At 38.1% G+C, this 25,000-nt stretch overlaps 1 protein-coding gene and 2 long non-coding RNA genes across 3 annotated transcripts in view; all 3 read right to left on the reverse strand.

Annotated features, from left to right (window-relative positions):
- Positions 1 to 1,773, reverse strand: part of LOC144976133 (uncharacterized) — a 2,063-nt gene extending 290 nt beyond the window's left edge. Inside the window, exon 1 of the long non-coding RNA XR_013646048.1 lies at positions 1,154 to 1,773. This is a non-coding gene — a long non-coding RNA (uncharacterized LOC144976133). The remainder of the gene's footprint in view (positions 1 to 1,153) is intronic.
- Positions 1,774 to 4,080: 2,307 nt separating this feature from the next.
- On the reverse strand, positions 4,081 to 14,849 carry LOC144976445 (uncharacterized). Its single transcript, XR_013646108.1, has 3 exons — positions 14,709 to 14,849; positions 8,586 to 8,700; positions 4,081 to 4,274 (listed from the first exon to the last, which is right to left on the reverse strand). It is a non-coding gene; the product is annotated as an uncharacterized LOC144976445 (long non-coding RNA).
- A 1,040-nt stretch (positions 14,850 to 15,889) lies between these two features.
- LOC144976135 (rhodopsin, GQ-coupled-like) overlaps positions 15,890 to 25,000 on the reverse strand; it is an 11,095-nt gene continuing 1,984 nt past the window's right edge. The window contains exons 2-3 of the mRNA XM_078920315.1: positions 20,159 to 20,627; positions 15,890 to 18,677 (exon numbers count right to left, since the gene is read on the reverse strand). Of these exons, the coding sequence (XP_078776441.1) occupies positions 17,909 to 18,677; positions 20,159 to 20,499 (1,110 nt within the window). The 5' untranslated portion in view covers positions 20,500 to 20,627 and the 3' untranslated portion in view covers positions 15,890 to 17,908. The remainder of the gene's footprint in view (positions 18,678 to 20,158; positions 20,628 to 25,000) is intronic.

The raw sequence follows: 25,000 nt of genomic DNA on the forward strand, positions 1-25,000 counted from the left end.
TATTATTATTATTTTATTATTATTATTATTATTATTATTATTATTATTATTATTATTATTATTATTATTATTATTATTATCATTATTATTATCATTATTATTATCATTATTATATTATCATTATTATTATATTATTCATATTATTATTATCATTATTATTATTATATCATTATTATTATCATTATTATTATTATCATTATTATTATTATCATCATTATTATTATTATCATTATTATTATATTATTATTAATTATTATTATTATTATTATGTTATTATTATTATTATTATTATTATTATTATTATTATTATTATTATTATTATTATTATTATTATTATTATTATTATTATTATTATTATTGTTATTATTATTATTATTATTATTATTATTATTATTATATTATTATTATTATTATTATTGTTATTATTATTATTATTATTATTATTATTATTATTATTATTATTTATTATTATTATTATTATTATTATTATTATTATATTATTGTTATTATTATTATTATTATTATTATTATTATTATTATTTTATTATTATTATTATTATTATTATTATTATTATTATTTTATTGTTATTATTTTATTATTTATTATTATTATTATTATTATTATTATATTATTATTATTATTTTATTATTATTATTTTATTATTATTATTATTATTATTATTATTATTATTATTATATTATTATTATTATTATTATTATTATTATTATTTTATTATTATTATTATTATTATTATTATTATTATTATTATTATTATTAAATATATATTATTATTATTATTATTATTATATTATTATATTATATCATTTTATATTATTATTATTGTTATTATTATTTGTTATATTATTTTATTATTATTATTATATTATTATTTATTATTATTATTATTATTATTATTATTATTATTATTATTTAATTATTATTATTATTATTATTATTATTTTATTATTATTATTATTTTATTATTATTATTATTATTATTATGTTATTATTATTATTATTATTATTATTATTATTATTATTATTATTATATTATTATTATTATTATTATTATTATTATTATTATTATTATTATTATTATTATTATTATCGCGAGAAAAAAGACAAAAAAAAACAAACTAACCAATTGCTTACCATTTTGCAGTTTCTATTTTTAGGCGTGTGTTTCGTACAGTGAGAGCACGCATAACTCGACGAGTGCTGTGGTGAACGCGTTGCAACAGCCCTATTGTATCTTTCAGGGAAATAGTTGGACGCTTCCACGGGCATCTCTGTGGCGGCCGCCTGCAGCTGCTGCTGCGGCTGGTGATGCGGCGCCGCCCCATCGGGGGCCACCACCATCGTCGTCGTCGTCGTCGTGCCTTCGTCATCTCCAGTGATTTGAGGTTCCTCGTACTGGACGGTGTTGGTAACGATGACTGAACGCGTCTTCGTCGGGAGAGCTGGGTTGCTTGGGGCGAAGAAATTAGTGGAATAGATGAATTCGGCAATGTGGTAAAAAAAAAAAACAACCAAAAAAGAAAAAAATAGAGCTTTTATATAGCGCAATATCCACTAAAATGTGCTCAAAGCGCTTTACAAGGGGTCCCTGGTCAACAGCAACATTTAACATGTAGGACGGGACATGACGCCTGTCAGGCGATATTATAATTTTTCGGACAAAGACAACGCTGTTAACGGCCAGGTACTCATTTTACACCTGAGTACGGGGAAAGAATGTGAATAAAGAGCCTTTTCCAAGGACTCAACTATGCGCCGAGCGAGGCTCGAACCCAGGACCTTCCGATCCGAAAGCGAGTGTCATACAACTAGACCACATAGCCGCAAAAGCCCCCAAACCCCCCCCCCCCCCCCCCCCCCCCCCAAATGAGAACATTTATAAAGCGCAATATCCACTAAACGTTCTCAAACCACTTTACAACGGGTCCGTAGCCAACAGTGGAATAGATAAATTCGGCAATGTGGTAAAAAAAAAAACAACCCAAAAAGCATTTGTGACCCTTCGCCTCATAAAGGTATTACGTCGGGATGGTTAAGAAGTTGAAAATTGAATTTATAGCCAGAAATATCAGACTTGTGTTGAGTTTGTATGTTGTATTGAGGAGAACGGATACCGTATTTTAGGTTGCTAATGACAACAATTTATATTTTTGACCAGTTTAACATTTAATTCGGCCTTTTAAGCATTTGGTTCGTTCCTACATAATACCGTTCTGAGACGGTGGGTCACATTTATAAAGTGCAATATCCACTAAACGTTCTCAAAGCGCTTTACAACGGGTCATAAGCGATTACGGGAAACTGGCTGAGTAAGATCAAAGAGAGAGGGAATGGGGATACCCCTCTCATGCGCATAATGGACGGTGCCCCTGTTTCGAGCCGAAATAAGTCCCGGCAACCCTTGTACGCAGAATCCCTGACTACGGACAGAGCTGCACATACGAGATGGAAGTCGGTTTGGACGAATTCAATCCCTCGTGGGGGCGGGGACCTACACTCCTCTAAGCTTGGTGAGAAGTTGGCTTTGATACCAGTAAGAGGAGACACTGGGTAGCTGCCTAACGGCAAGTGCGTTACATCGGTGAGGTCTAACTTCCTGTCCAATATGTCCACGCTGTGGGCAAGAACCAGAGACGGCAGAGCATCTTGTCGAAAGGTGTGTTGTGACGATGCTACCAGGCGGGTTTGCGACGGTGCACGAATGCGGACCGGACTTTGCTGATTGGGTCGATCGTCATAACATAAAAGTGTGAACCATAAGAGGCTGCTGCTGCCAACAGCAGCAGTTACCATGTAGGAGGAAGCACGGCGCCTGTAAGGCTATAACACATTTTTTTGGCGGAGATAAACTTCGCTGTATACGATCATCAAGTAGGTACTCATTTTACAACACAGTGCGGTAGTAGTAGTCGTTTCGTATGGCTACAACTCCACGTTGTTTCGCTTCACCCAATCCGCGAAAGCACTGTCCGCCTCATGAACCATTTGGTAGCCGCCTGGGGGTGCTGTTGCGGGGCACTTCAAGATGATGTTGTCCATGTCTTGGCAAGGGTCATCGCATGCTGGGTACAGTGCGGTAAGAGAATGTGATTAAAGAGCCTTATCCAAGGACTCAACTATACGCTAATCATAGTGGGACTCGAACCCAGGATCTTCTCATCCGAAGGTGTGTGTCATACCACAAGACCACATGGTCTAGTGGTTTGACACTCGCCCTCGGATTAGTAGATCCAGGGTTCGAGTACCTCTCTGGGCGGAGCAAAGGTGAGTCCTATAAATAAATAAACAAACAAACTCATTTTTTTGGTTCAAATTATTTCAACGTACCCAGGTGTAAATGGGTAACTTGTCACCGGTTAACAGCGTTGTCTCTGTTAAAAAAAGAATGTACTACAATCGACTTACAGGAGCTATGTCTCGTTCTAAGTGTTGACCGTTACTGATGACTTGGGCCCCCTGGTAAAACGCGTTGAGCACGTTTAAAGTATATTTCATAATATAAATTACGCTCACGTTTTCGGGGTTTAAAAAGATTGTAATAGTCACTCACAAACTTGGGGATTTATTGCTTTGGTGTGCAGGTATTTTTTATAGGTAGCTATGGAAAAAGAGGATAATAATGTATTTTGGAGACAGACAGAGAGAGAGAGAGAGAGAGAGAGAGAGAGAGAGAGAGAGAGAGAGAGAAAGAGAGAGTGAGAGAGGGAGAGAGAAAGAGACAGAGAGGGAGAGAGAAATGGAGATACACAGAGAGAAATAGAGAGATAGAAGAGAAAGAGAGAGAGAAAGAGAGAGAAAGAGAGAGAGAGAGAGAGAGAGAGAGAGAGAGAGATGGATATATATAACTATATATATATATATATATATATATATATATATATATATATATATATATATATATATACAGCGAGAAAGATAGATAGATAGATAGAGAGAGAGAGAGAGAGCGAGAGATAGAGATAGAGAGAGAGAGAGAGAGAGAGAGAGAGAGAGAGAGAGAGAGAGAGAGAGAGAGAGGGAGGGAGAGGATGGGGGAAGCAAGAGAGTGAGAGTATACATTTTTACCCAAACACGAATGAGCCGATTGAGAGAGCAAGGTTGCTACACGATCTCATGATCGATTTGGCGGGGTTCCGGCCTCCACCACCACCACCACCTCCTCCGCCGCCACCACCACCACCACCAGCACTTGATGTTCCAGGGGCGCCCTGATTCTCCATCGGGCTACTGGGGTTCACGCGCCGAAGAATTCTATCTTTAGATTAGAAACAATGAGAAATGGATTATTTGTTGTTATTGTTACCCACCTTCTCAAAACGGGGTTATGTCGGGTTGGATCGCCGCACTCTTAAAAGTTGATATAGATAGTATGCAGATGACGTCGCTCAGGTCTTTGTTATTGTTTTTTGCCATCGGCGTTTATGACTAATGCTCACTGAACTGTATTAATCTGACTATAAACGTTCATGGATACACACAGTTTTGCGTGTTGGTCCGTTATACTTTCGGATGGCAATGTTGTGAGCTTCTTAGCCAAGCGCATGTTATCTATAGATAGAATAAAGATGACGTCTGTCAGGCCTTGTTATTGTTTTTTTTTTGCCATCCGAGTTTGTAAGTAATTCTCACCAAACTGTATTAACCAGACTATAGATAGTATTCTCTTGGCTAAGAAGCTCATAGCATTGCCATCCGGAAGTACAACGGACCAACACACAAAACTGTGTGTATCCATGAACGATTATAGTCAGGTTAATACAGTTCAGTGATGTTACTCATCATATCATATCTTGTCGCTCCAGTGAGTCAGCCAGTCCCGGGCAGTCTGGTTGCATTCCCTCAGGTCAGCATTGGTGCAGTGAGGTCCCAGCGAGCATTCGGACAGGATGTGGTCATGGTCTGTCTGGGGTGACCGCATGGGCATTCAGTGCCCGGTGAGATTTTCCATTTAAAGAGGTTGGTGGCGGTGTTTCCCACCTTTGCTCTAACTCTGTTTAACGCCACCCAGTCTTTTCTCTTGAGGTCTGTGCCTGCTGGGAGCTTTTCTGTTGGGGGCTGGAGGGCATCGTTTGCTGTCTTGTCCCATTCTACCCATTTGTCCATGCGGAAGAATGCTGAGTGGTCTGGGTGAAGGCTCTCTACTGTGAGGAAGCTTTTCCTTGATTTGAGCCTGCTTTTGGGGCAATTGTGGTCATGAAGGGGGTGTCTCTGGTCCATTTCCTGTTTGTATTTTTGTATTTGGGCATGAGTTTCCCTCCGGATGTGTGGTGGGGCTATTCCTGCTGCACGGTAGACCAGTGGTAATGGTGTTGCTCTCAGCTGGCCCGTTACGATCCGGCAGGCGTTGTTGAGCTCTGGGTCTAGCTTGGAGGCATGTCATGATCGGGCCCATACAGCTGAGCAGTACTCTGCAGTTGAGTAGCTGAGGGCCAATGCTGTGGTCCTTAGAGTTTTAGGGTCAGTTCCCCAGTTCATGTTTGCCAGCTTTCCAAGGAGGGCATTACGCGTGGACACTTTTGCCTTGGTCTTCCTCACGTGTTCTCTGAAGGACAGAGTCCGATCAAGCGTCACTCCGAGGTACACTGGGTGGTAGTTGTACTCTAATGTCTGGCCATTCCACTTGAGGTTAAGTTTTTTGTGGGCTTGGTGGTTGTTGAGGTGAAATGCACACACTTGTGTTTTCCCTGGGTTGGCGTTCAGCGAGTTTTTAGTGTAGTACTTTGTGAGGGTGTCTAGGGCATTTGTCACTCTGCTCTCGATTGGTTGGAAGGACTCATCCTGTGTTGCGAGGCATAGGTCATCAGCATATATGAATCGGCGGATATTTGGGAACTCAGGCTGATCATTTGTATATATATTGAAAAGTGTTGGAGCCAGCACTGATCCTTGGGGAAGACCATTCTTCTGGGTGCGCCACCTGCTCTTCCGGCAATCCATTTCAACAAAGAAGCGCCTGTTTTCGAGAAGTGACTGGATGATATTTACATTTTTCTTATCCTTTATCATTTTAGCCACTTTGAGGAGTAGGATCTTGTGATTCACTGTGTCATAGGCTGCAGTGAGATCGACGAAGACTGTGCCAGTGGCCTGTTTTGTCTCAAACCCATCTTCTATGAATTGTGTAAGGTTAAGAAGTTGGCCACATGTTGACCGTCCTGGTCGGAATCCAGCCTGGTCTGGAGACAGTTGTTCGTCTAGCCTGGGTGACATGCGGGACATAACCATTCGCTCAAATAGCTTGTATGTGATGCACAGGAGGGAGATCGGGCGATAGCTTTACTTGGACTTTGGATCTCTCCCCGGTTTCAGTAGGGCGACTACTCTTGCTTTCCTCCATGTACTTGGAAGCCTGTTTGTCCTTGTGCATACATTGAAGAGGTCCAATAGCCAGGATAGGGTTCTCGGGCCAAAGTGTTGAATCATCTCAGTTGTGATTCCATCCAGTCCAGATGCTTTTCCTGCCTTCAGATGGGACAAGGCCTCTAGTATCTCCTCCAGGGTAAAAGAGTCAAGGTGATCTTCACTATCCTTGAGGGCTTTGTCCATTTCACGTTTCAGGGCTTTTAGTTGGCCTCGTGCTTTCTTGGCTGGTTTCCCATTCAGTAGAAGCTGATGTGCTACTTGGTCAGGTGTTACTGCAGCCACTCTTGTCTGGGTATTTTTGTCATTATTCAGTTTTGAAATTGTAGTCCAGGCCTCTGTTTAGGGTCATATTGGTGGAGGTTATTAATTAAAAAAAAATAATAACAAAGACCCGAGTGACGTCATCTTCGAACTATCTATAAACGTTTAAAACTCCCCGTGTGTGGGCAAAAATCATCTGCGATTAACGCAAGATCGGGTCACAGCGACCCAGCAGTGCCTGTTCGGCGATCCGTCCCGCGATGAGATCTGTCCGTCTATGGGGGCTTAAGCTTAGACATAGTTTTGTGTGTTGGTCCGTTATACTTCGGATGCAAAGTTGTGAGTTTCTTAGCCAAGCGCTCACAATAGAATGTTTAAAAATAGTGGTCCTTCAGAGTCACTGGGACCATAGAGCCGGAGTTTATCCCGGTTTTTATAGCGTGAAACGGACATTAGCAATTGCTTGCTACCCGTTAGATAGGACACTAGTCTATCGCAAAGCACTTTCCGTCAGATCTAGCAGACCCAGCTGCCCAATAATCACTGCTGGTTGGACAGGGAGAAGGGGGGGGGGGGCAAAAAAAATCGCGACTGCATCCGAGATCGATCTCGGTTCCTTCGCGTGTGAAGCGAGTGCTCTACCAACTGAGCTATCCGATTCCCCCCCCCCCCTTATTTGTTACACATCTTCTCAAAATGGTGTTATGTCGGGATAAATCGGGCTCCGAAAAATGAATGTGGATGGAATGAAAGCGACCACACTCAGATATTTGTTATTATTTTTAGATCGCCATTTGAAATATTCTTATTTAGTTTTCACTAAGTTCTATCGACAAGACTATAGATAGTTCGAAGATGACGTCACTCAGGTCTTTGTTATTTTTTATTTGCCATCCGCGTTTATGAGTAATGCTCACTGAACTGTATTAACCCGACTATAAACGTTCATGGATAAGCATAGTTTTGTGTGTTGGTCCGTTATACTTCCGGATGGCAATGTTATGAGCTTCTAAGCCAAGCGCATACCATCTATATTACATTTCCATGTGCTCGAGGTCATAGGTCACATTGCAAACTGTGTTCAAAATGATCCACATACTGAAAAGTATTCACAGTTCTTTAAATATCTAACATCACGATTGGTTATTTTGTTCAGCTTGACACATGTGTATGTTTATAACTTTTGTAAACAAAGCAGCGTGTTTACATTTATTAAGAGATATCCAATCGTTGGACAGCAACAAATCATGTGATTGATGATGACCTGGTTGGACGAAAACATGAATATAGATCGCTGCCATTTATTTCCTTAAGCACTACTAACAACTCACAAGGCAGTGAGTGCACTAAAATGACGTCATAATACAAGTCCGTACGTAGCCATCATTAACTGAAAGCGTAGCCATCGTTATGTTATAGCCTGATACTGAAATCCAAAAGGACTGGCAGTTTGACGCCATTTTTTGGTTTTTGCACCGCCTAGTGAGTTGTCGTTAGTAAAGCTCATGGAAACAAGTTATTTCATTGGTTGAACTATTGAATAACACTCACGATTTGTTTTCTTTTGTGGCAAAAGACTGGCATTTTGACGTCATTTTTTGGTCAGTATCAGGCCATAACTTTACGAAGGCCACGCTGAAAGCCTGATACTAGAACCGTAGCCATCGTTAAGTTATAGCCTGACACTAAAACCCAAGAAGACTTGTCTTTTGACGTCATTATTTGGATTTTGGCACCGCCTAGTGAGTTGTCGTTAGTAGTGTTCATAGAAACAAGTGGTCCAATTGGTTGAACTATTGAATACAACTCACGATTTGTTTTCTTTTGTTTTCAAAGACTGGTCTTTTGACGTCAATTTTTGGTCTTTGTCAGGCTACACGTTAACGACGGTGATGAGATGTGGGGCTTGAAAATTATTGCAAATTATGAAATGATTACAAACCGTTTGAATTAAAAGATGACTCCAGTATTAATCTCTTTCCATAGACAGTGAATGCCACCATGTTCAATTCTCCTTGGATTTTGCTTCAAACTATTGACTCACAGCCTTTGACAACCTGACAAATTATAGAAGAGATATAATTAAAAATCACCCCCCCCCCCCCCCCTGAGAAAATGTCTGATGATGGGACTCGTAACCATCTTAAACTTAGAGCCCTCCACTGACCAAAAAATGACGTCAAAAAAACAAGTCTTTGAAGTAGAAAAAAAAACAAATCGTGAGTTGTATTCACTAGGTTAACCAATCGAATCACTTGTTTCATTGAGCTCTACAAACAAAAACTCACCAGACACACCAGACTCACCCTGCACAAACCTAAACAATGACGTCAAACTGGCAGTCCTGGATGGTTCTGGCGTAGCCATCATTAACTTAAAGCCTGACACTGACCAAAAAAATGACGTCAAAAGACCTGTCTTTCGCCACAAAAGAAAACAAATCGTGAGTTGTATTCAATAGTTCAACCAATGGAATCACTTGTTTCCATGAGCTCTACTAACGACAACTCACTAGGCGGTGCAAAAACCAAATCATGACGTCAAAAGACCAGTCCTTTTGGGTCTCAGTGTCAGGCTATAACTTAACGATGGCTACGGTTTCAGTGTCAGGCCGTAGCCATCGTTAACTTATAGCCTGACACAAGAACCCTCTAAGACTTATAGTTTGGCGTCAATTTTGGGTTTTAAGCAGCGTCTGGTGAGTTGTCGTTAGTACTATTCAAGGAAACAAGTGATTCCATTGGTTGATTTATTGAATACAACTCACGATTTGTTTTCTTTTGTGGCCAAAGACTTGTCTTTTGACGTAATTAATTTTTTGGTCAGTGTCAGGCAAAAAGTTGACCATGGCTACGCTGGACTGCCCAGTCAGTACTGTATGACCTGGTGACACCAACACAAAAAGATTTGACATAAAAGAAGACGGAAAATCAACGGAAAAAAAACAACTTAATTGTGAGTTGTAATCAAATACTCAACCAACGTAATCATTTGTTTGCTTGAGCACTCGCTTTTCACTTTCGTTTGGTGATCGTTGTCTTCTTTTGTGACGCAATGTTTGGTCAGTATCGGGGCGTTGCGTTTGTAAACGTATAGCCTGACACTAAAACCGTAGCCATCGTTAACTTATAGGCTGACACTGACCAAAATATTACGTCAAAAGACAAGTCTTTGGCCGGAAAAGAAAAGAAATCGTTAGTTGTATTCAATTGTTCAACCAATGGAATCACTTGTTTCCTTGAGCTCTACTAACGACAACTCACTACACGCTGCACATACCTTTAAAATGACGTCAAACAGTAAGTCCTAGAGGCTTCTAGCGTTGCCATCGTTATGTTATAGACTGGCACTGAAACTCACAAGGATGTCCTTTTTAAGGTTTGTGTAGCGTCCAGTGAGTGTGTCGTAAGTAGAGCTCAAGGAAACAAGTTATTTCATTGGTTGAACTATTGAATACAACTCACGATTTGTTTTCTTTTGTGGCAAAAGACTGGTTTTTGACGTCATTTTTAGGTCAGTGTCAGGCTATAATTTTACGATGGCTACGGTTCTAGTGTCAGGCTATATGGTAACGATGGCTACGCTAAAACCCACTAGGACCCAAATGTTGACGTCATTTTTAGTTGTCTTAAGCAGTGATCATGGAAACAAGTGATCCCATTGGTTGAACTGCTGAATACAACTCATGATTTGTTTTCTTTTATGGCTAAAGACTTGGGGGGTTAGTATCAGGCTATGAGTTTACGAAGACCACACACCGTAGACATCGTTAACTTATAGATAGTATGCACTTGGCTGAGAAGTTCACAACATTGCCATCCGGAAGTATAACGGACCAACACACAAAACTATGTGTTACCATGAACTCTTATAGTCTGGATAATACAGTTTAGTGAGAATTACTTACAAAAGCGGATGGCAAAATACAATAACAAAGGCTTGAGTGACGTCATCTTCGTTTTATCTATAGATAGTTCGAAGATGACGTCACTCCGGTCTTTGTTATTGTTTTTTGCCATCCGCGTTTATGAGTAATGCTCACTGAACTGTATTAACCTGACTATAAACGTTCATGGTTACACACAGTTTTGTGTGTTGGTCCGTTATACTTCCGGATGGCAATGTTATGAGCTTCTAAGCCAAGCGCATACTATCTATAGCCTGAGACAGGGACTTGTCTTTTGAAGTCATTTATAGATAGTATGCAGTTGACGTCACTCAAGCGTTTGTTTTTGTATTTTGCCATCCGCGTTTGTGAGTGATTCTCACTGAACTGTATTAACCTGACTATAAAAGTTCATGGTTACACACAGTTTTGTGTGTTGGTTCGTTATACTTCCGGATGGCAATGTTATGAGCTTCTTAGAAAAGCGCATACTATCTATAGATTAGTGCACCTCCAAGTGAGTCGTTATTATCATTGATCAAGAAAACAGATGATCCGATTGGTTGAATTATTGAATACAACTCACGATTTGTTTGCTTATGTGGTCAAAGACTTGTTTTTTGATGATATGTTTTGGTTTGTGCCAGGCTATAGATAGTTCGAAGATGACGTCACTCAGGTCTTTGTTATTGTTTTTTTTTGCCATCCGCGTTTATGAGTAATTATCACTGAACTGCATTAACCTGACTATAAACGTTCATGGATACACACAGTTTTGTGTGTTGGTCCTTATACTTCCGGATGGCAATGTTATAAGTTTCTTGGCCAAGCGCATGCTATCTATAAGTTTACGAAGTCTTACACACGCACTGACAAAAGAAAAAAAACCCCAAAAAAACCCCAACTCAAAACAAAAGTCTTTGGCCAAAAAAACCCCAACAAATACAAGCCTTGAGCTACAGTCAAAGTATAGATAGTATGCGCTTGGCTAAGAAGCTCACAACATTGCCATCCGGAAGTATAACGGACCAACACACAAAACTGTGTGTATCCATGAACGTTTATAGTCGGGTTAATACAGTTCAGTGAGCATTACTCATAAAAGCGGATGGCAAAAAACAATAACAAAGACCAGAGTGACGTCATCTTCGAACTATCTATAGATAGTATGCGCTTGGCTAAGAAGCTTACATCATTACCATCCGGAAGTATAACGGACCAACACACACAACTGTGTGTATCCATGAACGTTTATAGTCAGGTTAATACAGTTCAGTGAGCATTACTCATAAACGCGAATTGCAAAAAACAATAACAAATACCAGAGTGACATCATCTTCGAACTTTCTATAAATCTTGGGGAGTCCTTGCCGAGCCATCGTTAACTTTTTAAAGTATGACACCAAAACTCCCACAAAGACCCATATTATTTTGACGTCATTGTTAGGTTTGTGGACCGCCTAGTGAGTTGCCGTAAGTAGTGCTCAAGGAAATGAGTCATCCATTGGTTGAACAATAGATAGTTCGAAGTTGACGTCACTCAGGTCTTTGATATTGTTTTTTTTTTGCCATCCGCGTTTATGGGTAAATAGGATTCAATAGTCTGATGTCACGTCCACCCAGCAACGAGCAGCTTGGTTCTAAACAAAGAAAATCGGTACTTTTTATTCTTCATGCTGGCTAGAACTTTTTCACATGTCATGTGATCAGAATGTATAAAAGTCAAAACAAGATAAGATTTATAATGTTTTTCTCCTCTGAATACACTTTTATGCTCGTCGGAGAAGTTTTTTATAAGGGCGTCCGCCATCTTCCCGATAGTTTAGAACCAGTTGCTAAGTTACTATGCGTCATTACGAGGGAAGTGACGTGACGACTGTTGAATCCTATTCTCACTAAAAGGTATGAACCAGACTATAGACAGTATGCGCTTGGCTAAGAAGCTCATACCATTGCCATTCAGAAGTATAACGGACCAACACACAAAACTGTGTGTATCCATGAACGTTTAAAGTCAGGTTAATACAGTTCAGTGAGCATTACTCATAAACGCGGATGGCAAAAAACAATAACAAAGACCCGAGTGACGTCATCTTCGAACTATCTATAAACGTTCATGGTTACACACTGTTTTGTGTGTTGGTCCGTTATACCACAGACTACTTCCTGTATTCTCTATGCGTTATAGATAGTATGCGCTTGGCTAAGAAGCTCATAACATTGATATCCGGAAGTAATCGGACCAACACACAAAACTATGAGTAACCATGAACTTTTATAGTCTGGTTAGTTTAGTGAAAATCACTCACAAACGCGGATGGCAAAATACAATAACAAATGCTTGAGTGACGTCATATTCATTCTATCTATACTACCGGATGGCAATGTTGTGAGCTTCTCAGCCAAAGGCACATTATCTATAGATAGAACGAAGATGACGTCACTCAAGCCTTTGTTATTGTATTTTGCCATCCGCGTTTGTGAGTGATTCTCACTAAACTGTATCAACAACACTATTAAAGTTCATGGTTACACACAGTTTTGTGTGTTGGTCGTTATACTTCCGGATGGCAATGTTATGAGCTTCTTAGCCTAGCGCATACTATCTATTGAATACAACCCATGATTTGTTTTTTTTTAGGGGGGGGGGGGGGTTGCCCTAAAAGTTAACGATGACTACGGTTGTCGTTAGTAGAGCTCAAGGAAACGAGTGATCCAGTGGTTGACCTATTGAATACAACTCACGATTTGTTGTTTTTTTTTTGTGGCCAAAGACAAAGACTAAATGTGCTCAAGGCTCTTTACTGAGGGTACGTGACCAATAGCATCATTTAACATTAAGGACGGGACATGACGCCCGTTAGGCGATGTTACAATTTTTGCGGACAGGGACAACGCTGTTAACGGCCACGTACTCATTTTACTTGTCTGATCTAGTCTTCTGAAATTAAGTTTTCTTATTATTATTATCATGTTATACAGGGGTATGTGTGTGTTTGTGTGTATGTGTGTGTGCGTTTGTATGCATAGATAGTTCGAAGATGACGTCACTCGGGTCTTTGTTATTGTTTTTTGCCATCCGCGTTTATGAGTAATTCTCACTGAACTGTATTAACCCGACTATAAACGTTCATGGATACACACAGTTTTGTGTGTTGGTCCGATATACTTCCGGATGGCAATGTTATGAGCTTCTTAGCCAAGCGCATACTATCTATATCATATTTTGAGTATATTATAAGACATGTATTTCTAGGTATTTATTGTGTGTATGTGATGTGTATGTGTATACATATAGTTAAATGTTTCTATGTTTTTAATATGTAATATTTATAGTGAAGCGCCAATGAGCATTTACAATGGAAGTGGGCGCTATACAAATTTTCATTCTTCTTCTTCTTCTTCTTCTTCTTCTTCTACTACTACTACTACTACTACTACTACTACTACTACTACTACTACTACTACTACTACTACTACTACTGCTTCTTCTTCATTATTATTATTATTATTATATTATTATTATTATTATTATTATTATTATTATTATTATTATTATTATTATTATTATTATTATTATTATTATTATTATTATTATTATTATTATTATTATTATTATTTATTATTATTATTATTATTATTATCATTATTATCATTATTATTATTATTATTATTATTATTATTATTATTATTATATTATTATTATTATTATTATTATTATTATTATTATTATTATTATTATTATTATTATTATTATTATTATTATTATCATTATTATAATTATTATTATCATCATTATTATTGTTTTTTTCCGACCATTAAATTCAACTTTCGGAAATTGGTTCACCCCGACGTGTACATTTATGCAGGTCTGACATTCGAATACAATTATGACATTCTATGACAGTTTAAGATTGGGGAGACCTTCCATAAGCTACTACATCCCAAGTATTCTTGTTCTAGTAGGGAGTTTGGGAGGGGGGAAAGTGATTTTTTTTTAAAGTCTCCCCCCTCCAAACCCCCTACGAGAAGTTCTAGGGGTTGGGAGAGGGGGGGGGGAGACTTGAAAAAAAAACAACAACTTTCCCCCCTCCCAACCCCCTTACTAGAACAAGAATACTTGGGATGTAGTAGCTTATGGAAGGTCTCCCCGTATTCGAGAAAGTGGGTCACACCTACTATTATTAAGGACAATCCTTCAATTTGTCTTAATTAAATCGACCTCGGGCGGTCTGACGAGAATACTTTTATGTTAAAAGCCTACTTCGATGGTGTAAAGGAAATGGCCGATTTGGAACAGCCAAGGAATTTCAGTCTTGTTTATCTTACGAGTTCCGTTCATTTCAGCATGTTGAACCAAAAAGCACGCTTTTATAGACTAAATGTGGCATGTTTCCTTTCTGTGTAAATGAATAAATAATAATGTGAAATTGAATGTAAGCTTCAATTTAATTGGATTCAATAGTCTGATGTCATGTCGCCAAGCAACGGCGGCCATCATGGTTCTAAACAAAGAAAATCGGTACTTTTTATTCTTCGTGCTGGCTAGAACTTTTCATATGTCTTGTGATCAGAATGTTTAAAAGTCAAAACATGATCAGATTTAAAATGTTTTTCTCCTCTGGATACCCTTTTATGCTCGTCGCAGAAATATATGTCATAAGGGCGTCCGCCATTGTTCCGATAGTTTAGAGCCAGTTACTAAGTTACTATGCGTCATTACGAAGGAAGTGACGTCATGACTGTTGAAACCTATTATAAAAACAGATCAAATGAACAAGATGAATGAAACACCATAGATGAATGAGATCATGTGGTAGTGTCGTAGTTTGAAATCTTAGTAAAGTAGGTGAGATGGTGTTTGCTTTTCCTATTCATCTGAACTACGCCACTACCACATCGTCTCATTCATCTGTGGTGCTTCATTCAGCCTGTTTTGTTGATAAAGGGGAAACTCGAAACGTTCATTTGATCTGTTTAAAAAAAAATGAAGCTTACATTCAATTTCACATTATTATTTATTTCTTCGGGCTTCGATGAGCAACATTTACATTTCTTTGTAAATAAATAACATATACGAAAACATATAAAATGGACGTTTCGGGTTTCTCCTTTATCAACAAACCAGGAAGAATGAAACACTATAATTCCACTACCACATTTTCTATCCCATTTCGTCTGTAGTGTTTCATTCATCATGTTTTGTTGATAAAGGGGAAACCCGAAACTTCAATTTTATCTGTTTTCGTATATCATTAAATTGAAGCTTACATTCAATTTCACATTGTTATCTATTAATCCGAGCTTCGAGCAGCAACATTTACATTATGTGTCAATACTAAGCTGATAATAGTAGTATCTAGTAATAGTTTTAATTATTTATTGTCCACAAAATGGAAAACTTTCAGTGGTTTACATTTCTCGAACAAATATAATGCGGCTATGTGGTCTAGTGGTATGACACTCGCTTTCGGATCGGAAGGTCCTGGGTTCGAGCCTCCTTGGCGCATAGTTGAGTCCTTGGAGAAGGCTCTTTACTCACATTCTCTCACCGTACTCAGGTGTATAATGAGTACCTGGCCGTTAACAGCGTTGTCTCTGTCCCAAAAATTTGTAATATCGCCTGACAGGCGTCGTGTCTCGTCCTACATGTTATGTGTTGCTGTTGGCCAGGGACCCCTTGTAAAGCGCTTTGAGCACGTTTAGTGGATATTGCGCTACATAAAAGCTCAAGTTATAAAAAATCATTCATAGATTTGTATGGATCTTATAGAATATAATGTCCCCATAACTAATTTACTTCACAATGAACACAAATATCTCTCACTCGAACCGCTCTCCTCCTTCAATGGGCAGGATCTATATTACATTTCCATGTGCTCGAGGTCATTGGTCACATTGCAAAGTGTGCTCAAAATGACCCACATAGTGAAAAGTGTTCACAGTTTGAGAAATATCCAACGTTACAATTGGTCATTTTTCTCAACATGACTCATGGGTACGTTTACAACTTGTATAAACAAAGCAGCGTGTTTAGATACATAGAGATATGTCCAATCGTTGTACAGCAACAAATCATGTGATTAATGATAAGGTTGGACGAAAACATGAATATAGATCGCTCCCATTGTATTTAAACTGACCTATTCTCTTTCACACACATTCCTCGTTTCACCTCTCTCTCTCTCTCTCTCTCTCTCTCTCTCTCTCTCTCTCTCTCTCTCTCTCTCTCTCTCTCTCTCTCTCTCTCTCTCTCTCTCTCTCTCTCTTCCAATTTTGCTCTCTTTCTCTATTTGTCTCAAACACACATACACAAACGCAAACACACACACCCACACCCACCCACCCACTCCGTGTTCCATTATAAAGCGCTTTGAAGATGTTTTGTAAATATTGCGAATAAATGCTAGTTTTTAAGATTTACTTTGATTTGATAAGCCAGGCATTATGTTGAAGAATATTGGACGTTGCTTGTCAAAGAAGAGCTTATAATATTTTTAAAAGACTTTTAGAAGCTTTATATTGTCACACATATTCAGAACAACACACAAATATACACATACACACACACAATGTCCTATGACCTGTTGACTCATCTAGAACCAGAATAATTACCAAAGTTAGAATTCATCTGCCTGATTTCCAACTATTTTGTATGGTGTGAGATTCGATTAAAACGTAAACTTTATTTTAAGCAACATTAGACAAAACACTTCCCATGATTTGTGTGAATTTGAAGTTTAAATATGATAAAATAATAGACCGAATGAGACATTTTATCGGAAATAATCCTCAATATCTCAATATAGGGAAAACGGAGTTTGGAAAACCAGTCTTTAATTGGAAATCAGGGAGATCTTGTCAAACTTTGTCTGTTTTGCTTAAGCTAACCCACACTAGAGACTGACACCGACGACCCGGCACTGCCGTCTTCTGCCGTCTTCCGGATAAGGACGTCGGGCAAGGACAAAATACTAAGAATAAAGAGACCTACCCATACCAAGCACCAGACGTCTTCTCCGTTTTATTTCGTGTTTGGTATGGGTAGGTCTAGCGGCGCTTCTCTTTATTCTTAGTATTTTGTCCGTTCCCGACTTATTTATCCGGAAGGCGGCAGAAGGAAGGCAATGCCGGGTCGTCAGAGTCAGTCTCCGGTGTGGGTTAGCCCTTAGAGTTGCTCAGGTGGTGCATTTCTCTTAAAATTGATAAACATGATTTTATTACGAGAATATGGTGAAACTATTCTTGCACTCTTTCAGTCCCTAATTCGGTCACGAAGGGAAAAGATCGTGCGAGGATTGGGTACATCAGCAGACTTCCAAATTCAAGATTGCAGGAACCCAGCATTATTATAATTGTTCTAAAATGAAAAGTTCGTTTTAGCTACTTGACTTAACCTGTTCCTTGGCCCTTTTGTCCTTCTCTCCAAAGCAACAGGAAAATATTTCTCTCAGCGTCGCTGCGTACTTTGAACTCATATTATAATAAATAAAGATATTGATGGTGGAGCATAATGCCTCAAGGGTAAGCACTACAGAAAACACAGCAACGAAGATATTCCTGTATCGGCCAAGGTTGTTGTACTCTGGGAAAATAGACATGGCGACGCCGCTAAACCAATATGGCGCCAAGAGGCACACAAACAAAAGACAAATGGCGACCACCATTTTGGATACTTTTTTCTCTTTAGATGACATTGCATCCGGGTTATTCTGTTGGCTTGCGGTAGTTACAGATGTCACGCTTTTTCGCCATTTGAGTTTTTGGTTAAGTTTTACTGAAAGCACCGCCGTGAACAAAACGATAAGTGCGAAGGATATCATTTGAGACGTTCCTAAAAGAGCTAGACAAACTTGCTCAATTTTGATTCCTCTCTCTCTGTAGAAAAAACCGAGCATTGTCCTGTTGTATTGAGGGAAGAAGTAGTTCTTCAGACCGACGGAGTAGAAGACCGGAGCGTTGAGGGCGATCATTGCTACGTAGACGACGATGTTGATGACCAGGATGCGTCTCGGGGTGATGATGCGTTTGACGTGGAGAGGGATGGTCACGCACTGACATCGCTCCAAAGATATCAAGACGGTTAGCCAGCTGGAGACTCGACCGAACATTCCAGACGGCCAGCTGGCTGTGATGTATTGCAGGTGTCTAAGGGGTAGGGTGAAGTATAGAGTAATGAGGAAAGAAACAAAAAAAATATCTATTGGATAATGATTTTGATGTGAGTATTTGGAGAAAAAAAACTTATCGGAAGGTCCTGGGTTCGAGTCTCGCTCGGCGCATAGTTGAGTCCTTGGAGAAGGCTCTTTACTCACATTCTCTCACCGTATAAATGTGTAAAATGAGTACCTGACCGTTAACACCGTTGTCTCTGTTCGAAAAAGTTGTAATATCGCATAACAGGCGTCATGTCCCGTCCTACATGTTAAGTGTTGCTGTTGGCCTGGGACCCTTGTAAAGCGGTTTGTGTACGCTTAGTGGATATTGCGCTTTATAAAAGCGCAATTTTTAAAAATATATTTATTCAGAAACATATCTTCACAAAAATTTTTCATTTACCTCTTCATGTCAAAGTAGGTTTTCTAGGATTTGAAACAAAAATATGATACCTTTCACAGAGGTATTATGTAGCAGTTTTACTGACCCTGAACATTCAGTTCATGATAAAGAAAAAGATATAATGAAATTGAGATTAAATTATGCGTTTTATTGAGTCAAAAGAACTACAGTTTTATAAAGTGCATAAACCCGAAATCTGATATCTGATGATTTTAACTTAAAATTTACTATTTGGCATAAGATTTACATGACATAATACTGTTATTGATGAGATAGTACTTATTGCTTTTAGCGATTTCTATTTCTTTCAAGTGATTAACTTAAATTACCGCCTCATCACGGAACATATATTTTGATAAATGTATTTATTGTGTCAATCTTTTATCTACATTTTAATTTTCTAAAGCTTAGTAGAAATTTCTGCCTTTAAATAAATTACAATTGCTTTTTTTATATCATGTTATAAGTTTTAGTCAAAATTAGATAAGCAAGTGTTGCGTTTCTCTATAATGGTAACAAGAACCTAGCTTTTGAAAAAAAATGGCAAAAATTTGGAATGAAAAAAAATAACATTTTTTATTACGCTTCTGGGTGTTTTTCTTTCTGCCATATCTAGATTAAAATAATTAATTCAAATGTCTCAACAATATGCTAGATACGTAAGCAATAAAAACAGATTTTGTTATGGTTATCTGATGTAAAGGGAATGAAACACATTTTGGCAGAAAACAACGTATGAAGATATTTTAACATTCTAGCAAGAGACTCTCGGTCGTGGCACCGTATTCCTTCCTGTAAGACAACCAGTCTAAACATTCAAATAATCAAATATCAATATTATGGACGATAATTCTGATACGGCAGTAGGACACAGCGATGTTTTGCTACTTACAATAATCAACACGTTCTGATTTATCATCTTCAGCCTTAAGAAATGCGACCTAGGCGCCATTCAGATAAAATTTTATATTAATAACTTTGTGAATCCTTTAAAAACTTGTAACATTAACTTTTTGTTGATATGCGTAGCTAAGGCAAACTTTTAAAAGAAGGATTGTTACGTTTCTTACTTGAAGTTGATGCTTGTGAATGAACCAAAATACCACAGGTTGTAACAGACGCTTTGCCAGAAATGGGCGGTAACCGAGAAGAGATCTGCCACAGCCAATCCCAGTAGAGTGATGTTCACTGTATCATTCAGACCTTGTTTTGCAAACACGATGATGTTGATAGTGTTGAAGATAATACCCATGAAGCTGATGAGTCCCATCAATGTGATGTAATTCATGACTATAAAAATATCACGGAGGGCCTCGCTCATGATTCCTGTTTTGCTTTCCGCCACTGACGGATCAACAGTGATCGCTTCAAGGGACATTTCATAGAGTTGGGTGTTGTTCAGATTTTCCATAGCGATTCCTTTTTTAAAAACTCGTCTCAGGTGAAATATATTTTAAAATTGTAGACTTTTGTATGTTTCTTTTTAATATTATTTTTTTTTCCAATCAAAGCGAGCCTTGTACTTTCATGGCTACTTCTCTGTTTAGACAGAAGAAAAAAAAGGAAATAAGCAGACTGACAATACATAATATCATTTATTTATTTGATCAAAATGACGCGTATCTATTTGCAGGTCTGATAGTCGAACACAATTAAGGCCTTGCTTTAACACTGTTGTAATGGACACTATTTTGCGATAAGTTGAGGTTATCTCCATCACAACAATGAGCCCATAATAATTTGGATTATCAGACCTGCAAATACGTACACGGCGAACCAAAACATTAAAAAATAATTTCAAATATAACCCGCACCACAAGTCCATTCCTTGCCGTGGTGTCGTGACTTTAGCGCCTTGCATGCATCATACGGAGGGCTATACCAGCAGGTTCAACCATTCTGGGAATGCCAAAGGGTAAAAAAAAACCAACAAAACTTGAGCTTTTATATAGCGCAATATCCACTAAACGTGCTCAAATCGTTTTACAAGGGGTCCCTGACCAACAGCAACACGTAACACGTAGAACGAGAGCTGACGCCTGTTAAGCGATATTACAATTTTTTCGGACAAAGACAACGCTGTTAACGGCCAGGTACTCATTTTACACCCGAGTACGGTGAGTGAATGTGAGTAAAGAGTCTTTTCCAAGGACTCAACTATGCGCCGAGCGAGGCTCGACCCCAGGACCTTCCGATCCGAAAGCGAGTGTCATACCACTAGACCACATAGCCGCACAAAGGGTAGAGGCTAGACAAATATGGACAGGACAGATAGTGCCCAAGGCCTTGGATGGTCGAAGACTATCAACGATTGCGGCTATGTGGTCTTGTGGTTAGACAATCGCCTTCGGATCTGAAGGTCCTGGGTTCGAGCCTCGATCGGACCATCGTTGAGTCCTAGGAAAAGGCTTTTTACTCCCATTCTCTCACAGTACTCAAGTGTAAAATGAGCACATGGCGGATAACAGCGTTGTCTTTTTCGTTAAAAAAAATGTAATATCGCCTAACAGGCGTCATGCCTCGTTCTAAATGTTACGTGTTGATGTTGGTCAGGAACCCTTTATAAAGCGCTATGAGCACATTTAGTGGATATTGCGCTATATAAAAGCTCAAGTTGTTTTTTAACTATGTTTTTTTTTCCAAAACGCTAAAGAGAAAAGTAGATTTCATCAGTTCCTGACAGTTGAATAATATAAAAAACTAACCAAAAGAGGCAAATTGCCACGTTTTCGTCACAAATAGTATTTAACCATCTCCTTATCACCCATTGGAATATCGTCACATTCGTTACGATCCAACCAGCATTTTTATCATTCAGGTTTCTTTTGTAAATCACACAATTTAAAGGAAAATATTTTATTATAGCTATAAAAATGTGACTTTGTGATGTAGAGTCCATTTTGCAGATCAATATTAAGCATAGAATTTATTTGTTGCTTTTCTGTTTGAGCGAGAAAAAAAAATATTTTTGTATTGGATGGGTGTGAAATTTTGGGGGAAATTCTAAAAATGTGACCCATTGTCTCAAAACGGTATTATGTCGGAACGAACCATTTGCTTAAAAGCCGAATTTAATATCAAACAGGTCAAAAATATAGACTGTTGGCATTAGCACCCTAAAATATGGTATCCATTCTCCTCAATGAATCATATAAACTCAACACAAGCCTGAATATCCCTGGCTATAAATTCAATTTTCAACATCTTAACCAACCCGACTTAATACCGTTAATAATATGGTTAGTAAGGAAAGGGTTAAGAGATGAAACTGCTAGAAGCTGTAGACTATAAAAAAAAAGTTAAAAAGTAATAAACAAAAAATGAATATAACAGCTTCACAAAAGAACAAAATACCAAATACGGAACGTTTCGGGCTCAAAACCCTTCTTCAGCCAACAAAAAAAAAAACAAAAACAATAAAGACATAAATACATTACTAAATTCCAGATAGACGACAGTCTGGCACTACTACTACTACTACTACTACTACTACTACTACTACTACTACTACTACTACTACTACTACTACTACAACTACTACTACTACTACTACTACTACTACTACTACTACTCACACACTACTACTCTACTACTACTACTACTACTACTACTACTACTCTACACTACTACTACTACTACTACTACTACTACTACTACTACTACTATTACTACTACTATTACTACTACTACTACTACTACTACTACTACTACTACTACTACTACTACTACTACTACTACTACGACTACTACTACTACTACTACTACTACTATACTACTACTACTACTACTACTATACTCTACTACTACTACTACTACTACTACTACTACTACTACTACTATTACTACTACTACTACTACTACTACTACTACTACTACTACTACTACTACTACTACTACTACTACTTCTACTACTATAACAAATAAACCGTGGCGAACAGATCAAAATGAAATCCTTAGCTTCACGAAAAGGAATATTTAAAATACTAACAAACAACAAAGTCTAAGAGATCAAGTAGCTCCACTCAAATTACTTGTAACGCTAATCGTGAAATCAGCGGAATCTGTCTGAGACACGAACGCATGCAGACTATAGCATCAACTCTCTTGACAAAGTACATACTAACGGAAGAGTGAAAATAGAGAGGATTCGTATAGGAACAATACAGACAATGGACGTTTCGGGTACAAACCCTTCGTTAGCACAACAATACACAAATTAACGTGGAAAACAAATAAAAAAGAATAAAATGAAAAATAACTTGTATCGTCTGTTCACAGTCGAAACAAGATATTTTGCATTTTATTTTATTTGTTTTCCACGCTAATTTTTGTATTGTTGTGCTAACGAAGGGTTTGTAGCCGAAACGTCCATTGTCCGTATCGTTCCCATACGAATCCTCTCCATTTTCACTCTTCCGTTACTATTTTCACGATCACCGGCTTCAGGCAGCCCTAACCGTTTTCTACTTGATAAAGCACAGAGACACGCTATCCGCGGGATAACCTAATGATAATGACTTCGTATCAGGGTTGCTAGATTATTTTCAGGCATTCTGCCAACTGGATTTTAAAAATCTGCCAAACACCACAAAAATCTGCCAAACCGTACTATTTATAGTACCCCCTTTGAAAACTCATAAGTTTTGTTAAACAAAAAATTCTCAAGGCCGATGTCATTATTTTTTTTTTCATTTCCCAAGTTTAAAAAAAAAATCACTAATACATAAAAATTGCCACAGAAAACGTGGAGTAGACCTATACATTCATTGCTAGGCCTCGGAAAATAAAATCTGCCAAACTGCCAAACCGTTTTTTTTCTTTCTGCCAGACGACTTCAAATTCTGCCAAACAAAAAGGACAATTGGCAGAAAATCTGCCAAATTGGCAACCTTGCTTCGTATCCATTATAACCATTCGATCTACAGTGCACTCAGTCCAATCTCCGTCAACAATCGTAGCCATCGTTAACTCAGCCTGACACTAGTACCGTAGCCATCGTTATGTTATAGAAAGTATGCGCTGGGCTAAGAAGCTCATAACATTGCCATCCGGAAGTATAACGGACCAACACACAAAACTGTGTGTATCCATGAACGTTTATAGTCGGGTTAATACAGTTCAGTGAGCATTACTTATAAACGCGGATGGCAAAAAAACAATAACAAAGACCTGTGTTACGTCATCTTCGAACTATCTATCGCCTGATACTGAAATCCAACTGGCAGTTTGACGTCATCATTTGTTTTTTGCACCACCTTGTGAGTTTTCGTTAGTAGAGCTCATGGAAACGAGTTATTTCATTGGTTGAACTATTGCATACAACTCACGATTTGTTTTCTTTTGTGGTAAAAGACTGGCAATTTGACATCATTTTTTGGTCAGTATCAGGCCATAACTTTACGAAGGCCACGCTAGATCCCTCTAGAACCGGTAGTTTGACGTCATTTTAAAGGTTTTTGCAGCGTCTAGTGAGTTGTCGTTAGTAGAGCTCAAGGAAAATGGTGATTTCATTGGTTGAACTAGTGAATACAACAAGCACTTTTACCACATACAAACAAAATCAACATATTATCGCACCGTGTAATATAATGTTATACGTTAAGGTAAAATATTTAATACATCCCCAAAGCCAAAAAGTTGACGAAGAAGGAGGAGGAGGATGGTGAGGAGGAAGGGGAGGGGAAGAAGAAGAAGAATAAGAAGAAGAAGAAGAAGAAGAAGAAGAAGAAGAAGAAGAAGAAGAAGAAGAAGAAGAAGAAGAAGAAGAAGAAGAAGAAGAAGAAGAAGAAGAAGAAGAAGAAGAAGAAGAAGAAGAAGAAAGAAAAGAAGAAGAAGAAGAAGAAGAAGAAGAAGAAGAAGAAGAAGAAGAAGAAGAAGAAGAAGAAGAAGAAGAAGAAGAAGAAGAAGAAGAT

This window comes from Berghia stephanieae, chromosome 7 (genome assembly GCF_034508935.2).
Source record: "Berghia stephanieae isolate SIO BIC M18660-M18661 chromosome 7, UCSD_Bste_1.3, whole genome shotgun sequence".
In the NCBI taxonomy this organism is placed as follows: Eukaryota; Metazoa; Mollusca; class Gastropoda; order Nudibranchia; family Aeolidiidae; genus Berghia; species Berghia stephanieae.